This window comes from Petaurus breviceps, unplaced genomic scaffold (assembly GCF_028583685.1).
Source record: "Petaurus breviceps papuanus isolate PSGF00001 unplaced genomic scaffold, PetGlider_PUasm1.0 37, whole genome shotgun sequence".
NCBI lineage: Eukaryota > Metazoa > Chordata > Mammalia > Diprotodontia > Petauridae > Petaurus > Petaurus breviceps.
Window position 1 is genome coordinate 106,285,581 of NW_027186296.1, and position 13,543 is coordinate 106,299,123.

The window sequence follows — 13,543 nt, forward strand, 5'->3', positions numbered from 1 at the left end:
ATAATCTGACTAGACAATTCTAAAGACTAAGCTTGAGATTTTTATTGCTTTAGTTTGAGGCAGGTAGAATAGGATGTCTGGGCCTGTAAATTTCTAGAGAAGTTAGAGCTGAGGGAGGATCTGATTTCAGTGGTGTTAAGAATGCTTTTCCTCACTGATGGAATTCTGCAAATCATCTAACTTACCAAAGGCACTAAGGTTTGTGACACCCCATAGTCACATAGCAATTATATATCAAACAGGACTTGAACTCAGATCATTCTAATTCCAAAGCCAGCCCACTATTCACTACACCATACTTATTCTCAAAATTAGAGCTGTCAAGGTCAATTTCTAAGTAGTATAGAGATCTAACCTTGGACCTGAACTGGATATTGCCTAATACATTCCCCAGCTCCTGGCTTCTGCCACTTGTGAGTTTTTCTTTAATACCTTGGCTCCCATAATATATGTGTTTCTGTTACTCCCAAGGTTGGAGCTTTGATAAAGGGAGAGCCTTGGAGCAGCATTTACTTTGAAAAAACATTATTTTAACTACCCATAGACATGTTTCAAAGGTGCTTAGGAATGTCATCTTGAAATCAACAAACATTTATAGAAGACTTTATCATATGCTAGGTGCTGAGGAAGCAGAATTTTTTTTTTTTAATGGTCTCTTCCCCTCAGGGTCCAAAAGAGAATGCGCATCTTTTATACTAGATCTGTCCCTCTTCCAGACTAACATATTTCTGTTGAGGGGCACCACCATCCTTCCAATAATCCAGGTTCTCGGTTTCAGTGGCATCCTTGACTCCTTACTGTCATTCCACACATCCAGCCATTTTCTAGATTATATAATTTCTACTGACATTCTAACTCTCATATCTGTCCTCTTTTCTCTACTCACTTGGACACTTCTGTAGTTCAGACCCTCAACACCTCTTGCCTGGACTATTGCACTAGCTTCTTAATTATTTTAAATAGTTCACATATCTCCCCACTTCAATCTGGCCTCCACATAGCTATGAAAATGGTTTTACTAACTAACATCCTTGCTCAACAAACTCCAGTACCTCTCCTTCATTTCTAGGATCAAATATAAACCTCTGTTTTTGGCATTTAAAAAAGCCTTCAAAGTGACCCTAGCTTACATTCCCTGCTTTATTACACATTACTCCCTCCCCCACAGTATGAGACCCAGCTTTCTTATTCTTTTTTTTGAAAGAGGGAAGGTAGGGCAACTGAGGTTAAGTGACTAGCCCAAGGTCACATGGCTAGTTTTTTGTGTTAAGTGTTTGAGGCCGGATTTGAACTCAGGTCCTCCTCACTCCAGGGCCGATGCTCCATTCACTGCACCACCTAGTCACCCCCAGCTTTCTTATTTTTGCTTACATGAAACACTGTCTCTTGTCTGTGCCTTTTCATTGGCTGTCACATGCTCTTGGAATTCACACAAGTCCATGTCATAGAATTCCTAGCTGCCTTCAAGACTCAGGTCTAGCAGCTACCTTTTACATTTAACCTTTCTGAATTCCACTTAGTGTCTTCCTCCCAAAAGGACTGGTAAACTATAGTGTACTCAGGGGCAGGAACGGTTTAACAAATTTTGTCTTTGTATCCACAATGCTTAGCACAATGCCAGGTACTTGGTATGCTCTTAATAAACGTTTCTTGTCAGAATAGCACAATCATCTCTCCTGTTTTGAATCAGTAATAGTTATTTCTATGCTGTACTGACTTTTGACATTTTTCTCAGTTAACTAATTTTATATCCTTGCTAGGAAGCTTAAAAAAATAAATCAAGAGGGGATAGAAACTCTGAGCTAATTGTAAACCTAGGCTACATATAGATCCTCTCCCCCACATAAGCTTTCAAAGGCTTGGAACACTATCAGTCAACAGGTAAGAATTCAGCCTACCAGGGTCAACATTGCTTAGAATGACCAGTTATCACTCTGTATTTCAGGCTTTAGCCACAATCCACATATTTTTTCATCTCTATTTCTTGGAATCATTCAGGTGTCATATCTAACATCAAACCTTTCTTGGTTTTCCCACTTATTAATACTCTTTCATACTCAAAATTATTTTATATCAACTTGGAAATATTTCTGTACAAGATGTATCTCACCCATTTCTACCTCCCAGCCCTAATATAGCATAAGTTTCTTGAGGGCCAAAACTGTTTAATTTTTTTCACATAGATATTTCGTAAATGTTTGTTGAATTGAAACCTTCAACACTGTATTTTTATAATAAGTAAGAAGTAAATTTAGTAGGCATACACCTCTCCATTGGCCTCATTTATATGTGAGATCTAAATGTTTCCAAATTTGCATCTTTAATAAAGTTCATCAGTAACAACAAAAACTAGTGGCGGGGGGGGGGGGTGTTCCATCATGTATGTGTTTGGTTTTATATTTGTAATTTTCAAAGGTAAATGAAAAATTTTATTGATCATAATTTCCCCAAAATAAATCATCTTTTTCCTCTTAAAAAGCTGTTGGACCAAATGAAGCTTTATATATATTTGCTTTACCAGCAAAAATGAGTATAATACTTCAGGAGAAAATATGGATATTCAAAGAAATAGAGGACTTTTAAAGAATTCTTTTTTTTTTAAGCAGTTGGGGTTAAGTAACTTGCTCAAGGTTACAGGGCCAGTTATTTCTGGGTGTGGTGCTAAGTATCTGAGCCTGGATTTGATCCCCAGGTCATCCCAACACTGGGGCCGGTGCTCTTACTCACTGAGTCACCTGGCCGCCCCTAAGCAATTGGGGTTAAGTAACTTGCTCAAGGTTACATGGCCAGGTGGTTCTGGGTGGGTGCTAAGTGTCTGAGCCCTGTGCTACCTGGCCACCCCCTTTTAAAGAATTCTTGATGAAAAGACCAGAGCTGAACAGAAAATTTGGCTTTCAAATACAAGAAGCATGAAAAGGTAAACAGAAAAGAGATGACATCATAAGGAACTTATTAAAATTGAACTATTTACATTCCTATATGGAAAGACAATATTTATAACTCATGAGACTTTTCTCAGTATTGGGATAGTTGAAGGGAGTGTGTGTGTGTGTGTATGTATGTATGTATACATAGACAGAGGGCACAGGGTAAGTTGAATATAAGATAATAATATAATATAATATAAGATGATATCTAAAAAATAAGAGGTAAGAGAGAGGAATACATTGGGAGAAGGAGAAAGGGAGAGAGAGAATAGGGTAAATTATCTCACATAAAAGGGGCAAGAGAAAGCTGTTACAATGGAGAGGAAGAGCAGGGAGGTGAAAGAGAATGAGTCAACCTGATTCTCATTGGACTTGACTTAAGGAGGGAATAACATACACACTCAATTGGGTATTTTAGCCTACAGGAAAGTAGGGGGAAAGGGGATAAGAGGGAGGGATGATAGAAGGGAGGGCAAATTGGGGGAGAAGGTAGTCAGAAGCAAATACTTTTGAAAAGGGACAGGGTTAAAGGAGAAAATAGAATAAATGGGGAATGGGATAGAATGGAGAGAAATAAAATTAGTCTTTCACAGTATGAGTAATGTGGAAATGAAATGTTTTACATAGTTACACATGTATAAACTATATTGAATTGCTCGTCTTCCCAGTGGGGGTGGGTGAGGAGGAAAGAAGGGGAGAATCTGGAGCCCAGAGTTTTAAAACAAATGTTAAAAAGTTATTTTTACATGGAACTGGGAAATAAGATATACAGGCAGTAGGGTATAGAAGTCCATCTTGCCCTACAAGAAGATAAAGAGGAAGGGGATAAGAAGGGAGGTGGGGGGGGGGGGGATAAGAGAGGGCAGACGGGGGGGGGGGATATTCAGGATGGTTGCCCTCTTGGGGGTGGGGGGGGGGGTAGGGGAAAGATAAGGAGAAAATTTTTAAACTCAAATTCTTGTGGAAATGAATGTTGAAAAACTAAAAATAAATAAAAGGTTTTTTTTTTTTTACTATTTCTGAACGTCATTTAGAATATTCAGAATTTAAACTTGTCAAGAGGTAATATATCATAAATGGTAAGTCATTGAAATAACTTTACCAAACAAAATCTTAATTTTTCTTGTTAGCCCTCCATGTCTATAATCAGTCACTGATAATATTAATGTTGATTACAGATACAAGAAAAATATCTGATACTTATATCCTGCTTTACTGTATAACAATTCTTTGGGGGCAGGTGAAGGAGATATTATCCCAGTTTTATAAATGAGGCTTCAGAAAAGCTAAATAACTTGCCCAAGGTGAGAGAGATAGTAATTAACCTGGCAACTTAAAGAGTTGTTTTGAGGATCAAGGGAACTTATTCAGTTTTTCAATAAGCATATCTATTCAGTCCCTGTGGTCTAATCCTCCTATATCTTTGTCTCCCCCATCAGAAAATGAGTACCTCAGGAATAGGAATTGTCTCGGTTTTCTACTTCTAAAGCCTAGTGCTTTGCATATAGCAAGTGCTTAATAAATGTTTTTCTTTTATTAATTCATATAGTATGAAAGATGTTGTGCTAGGATACATATAACACATGTATGTATCCCTTACATATGTATATAGACACATACATATATATATAAAGTAATTTGGGGAGGGAGAAGAATGTTACAAATGGGGGATAGAGGAAGACTTCAAAAAGGAGATGGCTACTGAAATAACTCTTGAGGGAAAATAAGGATTCTGAGAGCTAAAGAAAAAATTTTTTTAAGGCGTGGGGGACTGACTGAATACTTAGGGATATGTGTCACATCCCTAATCAAAGGTGAAAGACTGAGTTAAAAAAATTAGCTAGTAACTCAACCTGGCCAATGTGGTAAAAGAGAAGACTGAAATAAGACTAAAAAGGCAGGTTGGAACAGTTATGTAGGTTTGTAAGTGCCAGGCTGAAGTTTTATTTTGTATTAGAGGCCTTAAGGGGAACCACTGAAGATTCAAGCATGGAAGTAACATGGTTATATATATATATGCTCTAGTTTATTTTGCTGCCATTATGGTAGATTTACTTAACATATGTATATGTTGCTTTCTTTCCAGTAGATCAAAAACTGTTTAATAATTGTTGTTGTTGTTGTTGTTTTTTTATCTTCAATTCCTAACATGTGGTGGGGGCTTGTAAAGTTAGATCTAGGCAAATGCTGAGAAAGTCCCTGATTGTAGTTTGTGATTATATCATATACATATGAAATAGAGAAAAATGAATAGATAAGAGATACATTTTTGAAGACAAAATCAACAAGATTTGGCAAACTGTTAAGATTGTTTAAACAAGAGAATTATGTCGAGCATGACAAGTTATCAACTTGAGTGAGTGAGAAGATAGGGTGCCATTAGCAGAAATAGGGAGGGTCAGTATAGGAGGAAATTAAATAAATGTTTCTCCTGAATTACAGTCAAGCTGCCTTTTGGATATTTCATACTGGATGTTTTATGGGCATCTCAAACTCTACATATCCAAAATAGAATTCTTAATCTTCTACCAACCCCCGCCCACCCTTTTGAACTCTCCTTTTTCCATCTAGGACAGGCCTGTACAACCTATGACCCTTGGACCCACTTGTGACACACCAAAGGATTTCGGGCAGCCTGCAAAAAATGTAGAGGATGTTTTCTTCTATGTTTTTTGTGGGTCACTCAAAATCCTTTGGCAGGCTTCAGGTTGTGCAGGCCTGATCCACTATCCTTCTAGTTACCCAGGGTCACAGCTTCAGTGTCATCCTTGATTCTTCATTCTTGACCCCACATATCCTATCATTACTGGATCTTGACATTTATATCTTTTGTATATGACTCCTTCTGTCTACTCTACCACCCTAGTACAGTGAGTGCCTCATCACTACTCATATGGACCATTACAGTAGCCTTCTACAGTCTCCCTGCACCAAGTCTCTCTACCTCAGTCCAATCTTCTCATATGTCAGTGTTCTTCCTAAAGCACAGGTCTATGCCTTTAAAAACCCAACCCCAAAACAAACACCCCCAGTAAATTCCAGTGGCTCACTGTCATCTCCAAGATCAAATTTAAAGTCCTTTGCTTGACTTTTAAATTTTTTTGCAACCCGGCTTTTTCCTACTTTTCCACGATTCTTATATTTTATTCCTTCCCATGTACTCTGTGATCCATCTACATTGGCCTACTTACTATTCTTCACTCTGTTCCCCATTTGAGATTCCCATCTCTTTACAGTGTCTTTACAGTGACTGGCTGTCCCTTGTACCTGAAATATTCATCATCCTCACCTCTACCTCTTAGTTTTCCTTGATTACTTCAAGGCTCAGTTCAAATCCAACCTTGTACCAAAGGCTCTTCCAAGCCCTACAAACTGTTAGAACTTTCTCTCTAAGATTAACTTTCATCTGCTCTCCCAGAATAGTCAGATAAATGACAGTCCCATGTCACTCTATTAAAGAATTCCCTCCAGGTTGATATCTTCTCATTCAAGCAGCTTCAAATCCATCAAACTACTATCATTTAGTCCACATTTCTCTATCCTATCCATGGTAGCATAATTCTTTATCATATGCCTTTCTGAAATTCAGGCATCACATACAGAAATGTAGTCAGGGAACTTGGCTTTGAATAGCCTTAATGCTAGTGACTTCCTCTGTTGATTATCTCATTTTTATATATAATATACACACACATATAATCTTATGTGCACATAATTGTTTGCATGTGGTCTCTCCCAGTGAGAGTAGGGATTGTCTTTTGCCTTTTCCTTATTTCCCTAGTGCTTATCACAGTGCCTGGCACATAGTAGGTGCTTAAATAAATGCTTATTGACTGATTGACTTATACACAGTTATTTATATATTTTTCTCTACCATTAGAATGTGAATTCCTTGAAGGTAGGAACTATTTTTTGCCTTTCTTTTCTATCCTAATAACTTAGTACTTAAAGGTTTGAAGAGTACTTTACAAGTATTATCAAATTTGTCCTACAAGAAACCTGAGAAATAAGTATTAACCTAGAGTCACTCAGGTAGTAAGCATCTGAGACTAGATTTAAGCTCAGGTCTTTCTGATGCCAGGTCCTTCACTCTATTCATTGCTCCACCTAGCTGCTTAATAAATGGTTGTTGAAAGGAAGATAGAAATTCTACCCATGGAACATGATATGTTCCAATTCTGTACCAGGCATTGTGCTAGGCCTTGGAGAGACAAAGATGAAAGTTAAATAGTCCTTATTCTTAAGGAGCTTACTGGTAGAACAAACCGTGTCTTCAGATAAAATAAATACAGGAAAGAGAATAAGTTTAATTTTGACATGTTGAGTTTGAGGTGACAGTGGGATATCCAGGTGGAAATAACCCTCAGACCACAGGTAGTGCAGAAATGGAATTTAGGAGAAATTTGGTTGTATATTTTGGGGAGTCCTCTTTATGGAGAGAATTTAATCAACTGGATTAGATAATATCAGAAGTACAGCATGGTGTAATGACTAAAGTGCTGAATTTTGGGGTCTGAAAGACCCGAATTCAAATACTCCCTCAGACTCTAGCTGTGCCGTGGTCAAATCACTTAACATCTTGGAGTATCAGTTTCCTCATCTTTAAAATGGTAAAATTAAGAAGCAGTCTGTGTAAAATAGTAACAAAAATCATATGATCCTCTGAATAAGAGGGGAAATTTATTTAAATGTGGAAGAGAGTAGACTATTCTGCTTGGCCTCAAGACAAGTAGGAAGAATGGGTAGAATTTGTAAAAAGACAAACCTAAGGGAAAAAAACAACCAAAAAATTAAAGCAGTCTAAAAATAAAATAGACTGCTTCTGTGGGTAGGAGGATCATTTATCAGATACAAAGCAGATTTATTCAGGTATGAATTGGACTAGATGTACTTGGAGATACAGTGTTTCTCCTAGGCCTAAGATTGAGACTTCTGATAGTCATTAGCTACACAAAGGATCTTTTAACAAGGTGGCCAACTGCCCCCTGAGTCCAGATGTTCTTGGAGTTAGAGATGGTTAAAACTAGTCAGCCATACACACATTGTAACTGTTATAACGGTTTGTTCATAAAGTGGCAGCATGATAACCACAGGGACTTCAAAGGACATAATCTAATTTATGATGAAAGATGCAGAAGCAAATATTTTTAAATGCTTTTATTCTGAACTTTAAACACCAAAAAGAGTTTCCATATTCACAATAAAAACCAAAAAGTAGGGAAGACCCTTTCCCCCAACATGGCACCGAAGGTGATGAAGGAAGCTGTTGTCCCCCCCAAGACAGAAGCCAAGTCCAAGGCCTTGAAGGCCAAGAAGGCAGTGCTAAAGGATGTCCATAGCCACAAAAAGAAGAAGATCCTAACATCCCCCGCCTTCCGGCGACCCAAGACACTGAGGCTTCGAAGGCAGCCCAAATACCTTCAGAAGAGTGCCCCTCGCAGAAACAAGCTCGATCACTATGCCATTATTAAGTTTCCCTTGACCGCCAAGTCTGCTATGAAGAAGACTGAGGACAACAACACCCTAGTCTTCACTGTGGACGTCAAGGCCAACAAGCATCAGATCAGGCAAGCCGTAAAGAAGCTGTATGACATCGACGTGGCCAAGGTCAACACACTGATCCAGCCCGATGGAGAGAAGAAACCCTATGTCCGTCTTGCTCCAGACTATGATGCTTTAGATGTTGCCAACAAAATTGGGAATCATCTAACTTGCTGTGTCCCATTCCACCTACGATAAAAATAAAGTTTTCCAGAATAAAAAAAAAAGTAGATTCTAAATAAAACCATGAATCTCTAATTTCATACTATTTACTGTGTGTATGTTATACAAAATTGTGCATATTACTTTCGAGTTGCCTGGCTTATCCATGCTTCCTTCTGAATTTGCTTTCATTCAATTTTTAAAAACTTTCAGTGGTCTTATCTTTAACATCATTATTGTTAACTCTTCCTCCCCTGTCATCATCTCCCCTTCATCCCCCATTGAAAAAGAAGAAAGAAACTTAACTAGTATAGTCAAGTAAAACAATCAAAACAGTGGCCCTATCCAAAATGTATGACTTTATATCTTACATTCTTTACCTCTCTGTCAGGAAGTAGGTAACATGTATCATCATAGGTTCTCTAGAGATATGGTTGGTCATTATATTGATCAGACTTCTTAAGAAGTCTTTCAGAGTTTGTCTTTACAATGTTGCTGCCCTTGTATAAATTTTTCTAGTTCTGCTCACTTCACTCTGGCAGTTCATACTACCTAAGATTCTTTGCACTTAACTAATTTCTTACAGTACAGTAATATTCTATTATGTTCACATGCCACAGTTTGTTCAGCCATTCCCCAGTTGTCTAAGACACAATCTAAGGTACTCCCTTAGATTATAGTTCTTTTCTCCCCCTCCCTCTTTTCTCTTCCCTTCAGGATCAGGAAGCCTGTATTTTTCTACCTGGTAATGCCACCCCTCCTCCCTCCCTTATTTACTTTCCTGTTGAGTTTGGTATATTTCTATATCATACTGTTTATATGTCTGTTCACTCTCATTTGCCAATTTCAAGTAAGTGAAGTTCATCTGATGCCCACCCCAGCCTCCACATTTGTTAATTTTTCTTGTGATTAGGATGTGTGAGAAGAATAATTTAGCAGGTTCTACCCTCTTCTTTTCCTTTCTACACTATTGTATTCCCTTTGCTTCACCATTTCTTTTCACCCTTCATATCCTCAGAACAAAACCAGTCCCACCTTCAAGAATACTAAGTTTTCATTTAATTCCCTTAGGACCCTTCAAAGACATTAAGGTTCTAATAGGACACTTATTCTCTCCGTATTAGAATGTTAGTACTAGGGGTATCTAGGTGGCATAGTGAATAGAACATTGGCCCTGGAGTCAGGAGGACCTGAGTTCAAATCCAGCCTCAGACACTTAACACAAAAACTAGCCATGTGACCTTGGGCAAGTAACTTAACCCCAACTGCCCTCCAGAAAGCAAAAAAAATTAATAATAATAATGTTAGCACTACATAATACTGTTCCTTCCAGTTGCTGAAATAAATTTATCTTCAGATTCTTGTGTTTTTATCTCAAAGTTCCTACATACCTTTGGTGTTTTAATCAGAAATGCTTAAAAGTTTTGGATTATGCTAGAGATAGATTTCGTCTTCCCTGTAGGAATAAACTTATCCTTCCACATAAATTGTTCTAGGTTCTAAAACTTTTATCTTTTGCGTTTTGGAATATTATAAGAGTATCTCTCATTTTTAGTAGTAGCTTTCAGGTGTTATCCTGACTGGTCCCTTGGTATTTGGATTGTTTTTTTCTAGACATTTGGGTTTTGTTTTATTGTGTGGTTGTTTTTCTTTCTTTTACCCAAAGCTCTGGATTTTGACTGACATTTCTGGGACTTTTCCTTTTTGGAGTTTTCCCCCCAGGAAATGATTAGTGAATTCTTTCTATTCACTTTTGCCCTCTGCTTCTGATAAATATTAGCCTTTTCTTTATGATTTCTTGAAATACAGTATCCATGCTTTTTTTTTTTCCAACATCTATCACCTGTCAACCAGGTCAGTTGTTTTAGTAGCAAATATTTTACATGTTCTTTTATTTTTTTTCTATCTTGATTTTATTCTAATATTATTACTGTCTCGTGGAGTCATTGATTTCTGTTTTATCTTTTCTAGCCTTCAGGGAGTTCCTTACTTCTGTAAGATATGCCACTATCTCCACCCATCTCACATAATTAAGCCAAGGCAAACCCCTCTAAATCCACAAAGTGATATTTTTTATCCCATTTACTCCATTGTCTCCTCCTCTATCATCACCACTTTTTCCCACTCATATTCAATCTTTCCCTGTCTGCTGGTTGTTTCCTTACTGCCTACAAACATGCCTATATCTCCCCCATTCTCAAAAAATCCTCACTTGATCTATCCATTTCCCTTTAGCTATTGCTCTATATCTCTTCTCTTTTTGTGGCTAAACTCTCTGAGAATGCCATATACAATAAGTGCCTCTTCTTTCTTTCTTATTATTCTCTTAATATCTCTCTCTAGCCTGGTTTCCTAACTCAACATTCAATTGAAGCTGCTCTTTCCAAAGTTACTGATCTCTTAATTGCCAGATCTAATGACCTTTTCTCAGTCTTCATTCTTGACCTCTCTCTAACCTTTGACACTGTTGATGTTCTCCTTGATACTCTCTTCTTTCTAGGTTTTCATGACAGTACTCTCTCCTGGATATCTTTCTACCTCACCTGCTCCTTCTGTGTCTATTTTGCAGGACCTTCATCTAGGTGAAGTAAGCTAACTGTGGGTATTGTACTGGACTCTCTTCTCCCTTTATACTATATTATGTGTTGATCTCATAAGTTCCCATGTAATCAGTCATCATCTCTATGCTGATGATCCTTAAATCTGCTTATCAAACCCAACCCCTGTTGCTCTCCAGGCTAGTACTTCCAGCTGCTTGTTGGACATTTTAAATTCAACATTGTCCAGAACTGATTGTCTTTCCCCAAAATCTTTCTCCTCTTCCTAACTTCCCTATTATTATTGAGGACACCACCTTCCTCCCCACCCTTCAAGCTCAAAACCCAGGTGTCATCTTTGACTCCCTATTGTCTCTCACTTCCCATATGCAGTATGTTGCCAAAACCTGTCACCTTTACTTTCATAACATATAGCATATGTCCCTTCTCTCCTCTGACACGAATCCTTGGCTATTGCAGTAGCCTGCTAATTGGTCTCCCTGCCACAGGTCTCTCCACTGTATGCTTCATTCTGATGTCAAATGGTCTTCCTAAAACACAGGTCTGACTAAGTCACTTCCTAATGCTCTCTATCACCTCCATGATCAAGTATAAAATCCTTTGATTTCATACTTTCCAGTTTTCTTACACTTTGCCTCCTGTTCCCATCCCACAATGCACTTTGCAGCATAGTGACACTAATTTTGTTGTTTGTTCCTCCAACAAGATACTTCATCTTGTGACTCAGGGCATTTTCATTGGTTGTGCCCCATTTCTGGAGTACTCTTCTTTCTTGTTTCTGCCTCCTAGCTAAAATCCCACCTTCTACTGGAAACCTTTCCTCATCCCCCTTACTTTTAGCACCTTCCCTCTGATTTATCTCCACTTTGTCCTGTATACATCTTGTTTGTGCATGGTCATTTGCACATTCTCTCTCCCCTCGTGGACTGAGTTCCTTGAGGGCAGAAACTGTTTTTCTTTTTTTTTTTCCTTTGTAACTCCAGTGTTTGGCACGGTGCCCAGCATGTAGTAGATGTTTAATATTTATTGATTGACTTTCTCTTTTCATGTACTTCTTCCTTTTTAAAAAAAGAATTCTACTTGAGGTTGTCATGGAGTTATTCTCTTTTGAGGGCTATCTAGATTTGCAATAATTTTTTATACTGTTTTTTGATTTACTCATCTCTCCAGCTTTAATTCCTGAATGAAGGTTTTGTGATAGAGCCTAGCTCTACTCCTTGCTGAGTTTTTGGATGGAGTAGTTAGCCAAGCCTGGTCTTAGCCTGGGTTCCTGAGCGGATCTTCTACCTCCTGGAGTTAGGTATTCCTGCAGTCTTTGAGCTTCAGAGTGCTAGATCTTCAAGGCCACCTCTGGTGACTCAGGACAGAGTGTTTAGGGTTCTGAGAACCTTTGGGCCTGGTGTATCCCTAATATGAACCTACTCTGCTCTAAGATCCTTTCAACATTTCTATCCCAAGAATTTTTATTATCCTAGGGCAATTTCAGGGCAGCTTTCTACTCATGTTGCCTGTAGAGAGCCTTGCAAGCTCCATATATGTGTCCCTGGTTGTCTCTGGTCACATGCTGACAGGTTGGGCTGGTGCTAGCTTTTGGAGGGGGAAAAGGGAAAGATGGTTAGGGCTGTCCCTTTCCTGCTTAGGCATTTCATGGGCAGGAGATTTGCTTACTGTATTTTCTCATTGGATTTCTTGATTATTGTTTGGTAGGAATTTCGGGGTATTGCTCAAGTAGGCCTGTGGGAACTGGGCAGTCTGCCTCCCATTCAGGCAGCTATCTTGGCAAGAAGTCAAAAGTGGATATTTTAAAAGTATATTGACATAAGTGTTTAAAATAAGTTTTCAAATAAGTCAGCATTTTGAGAATTTGCTTTTGGATGCAACATCTGAAGGTTTACATATAACATGCTTTTTTTCTAGGTTTTGGTCGGAAAGATGTAGTTGAATATTTGTTACAAAATGGCGCTAATGTCCAAGCTCGTGATGATGGGGGTCTTATTCCTCTTCATAATGCCTGTTCCTTTGGTCATGCCGAAGTCGTCAATCTTCTCTTGCGACATGGTGCAGACCCAAATGCTCGGGATAACTGGAATTATACTCCCCTGCATGAAGCTGCAATTAAAGGAAAGATTGATGTTTGCATAGGTAATCCTTTACTTCCTTGAAGAATCTTCATTCAGGATTTGTTATGTTCAAATTTTGCTAGACTGAATTTTAATAAAAGTAATATGAGATGCTGAGAGCCTAGGTAAAGGTTCTAGAAATGAAAAAAGATAGCCAGTCTACAAGCATTTATTAAATGCCTTCCATGTTCCTGGCTCCTTGGAGATACAAAGACTAAAAGTGAAAAAGATGAGA

The 13,543-nt window shown here is 38.2% G+C and overlaps 2 protein-coding genes across 3 annotated transcripts in view; both read left to right on the forward strand.

Annotated features, from left to right (window-relative positions):
* TNKS2 (tankyrase 2) overlaps positions 1 to 13,543 on the forward strand; it is a 66,593-nt gene that overhangs the window by 11,629 nt on the left and 41,421 nt on the right. For both annotated transcript variants that reach the window (XM_069099219.1, XM_069099221.1), the window contains exon 2: positions 13,106 to 13,330. In XM_069099219.1, coding sequence (XP_068955320.1) covers positions 13,106 to 13,330 — 225 coding nt within the window. The remainder of the gene's footprint in view (positions 1 to 13,105; positions 13,331 to 13,543) is intronic.
* Positions 3,837 to 13,094, forward strand: LOC138169611 (large ribosomal subunit protein uL23-like). Its single transcript, XM_069099222.1, has one exon. It carries the CDS (start codon positions 8,166 to 8,168, stop codon positions 8,664 to 8,666), a length of 501 nt encoding a protein of 166 aa, XP_068955323.1. The 5' UTR covers positions 3,837 to 8,165; the 3' UTR covers positions 8,667 to 13,094.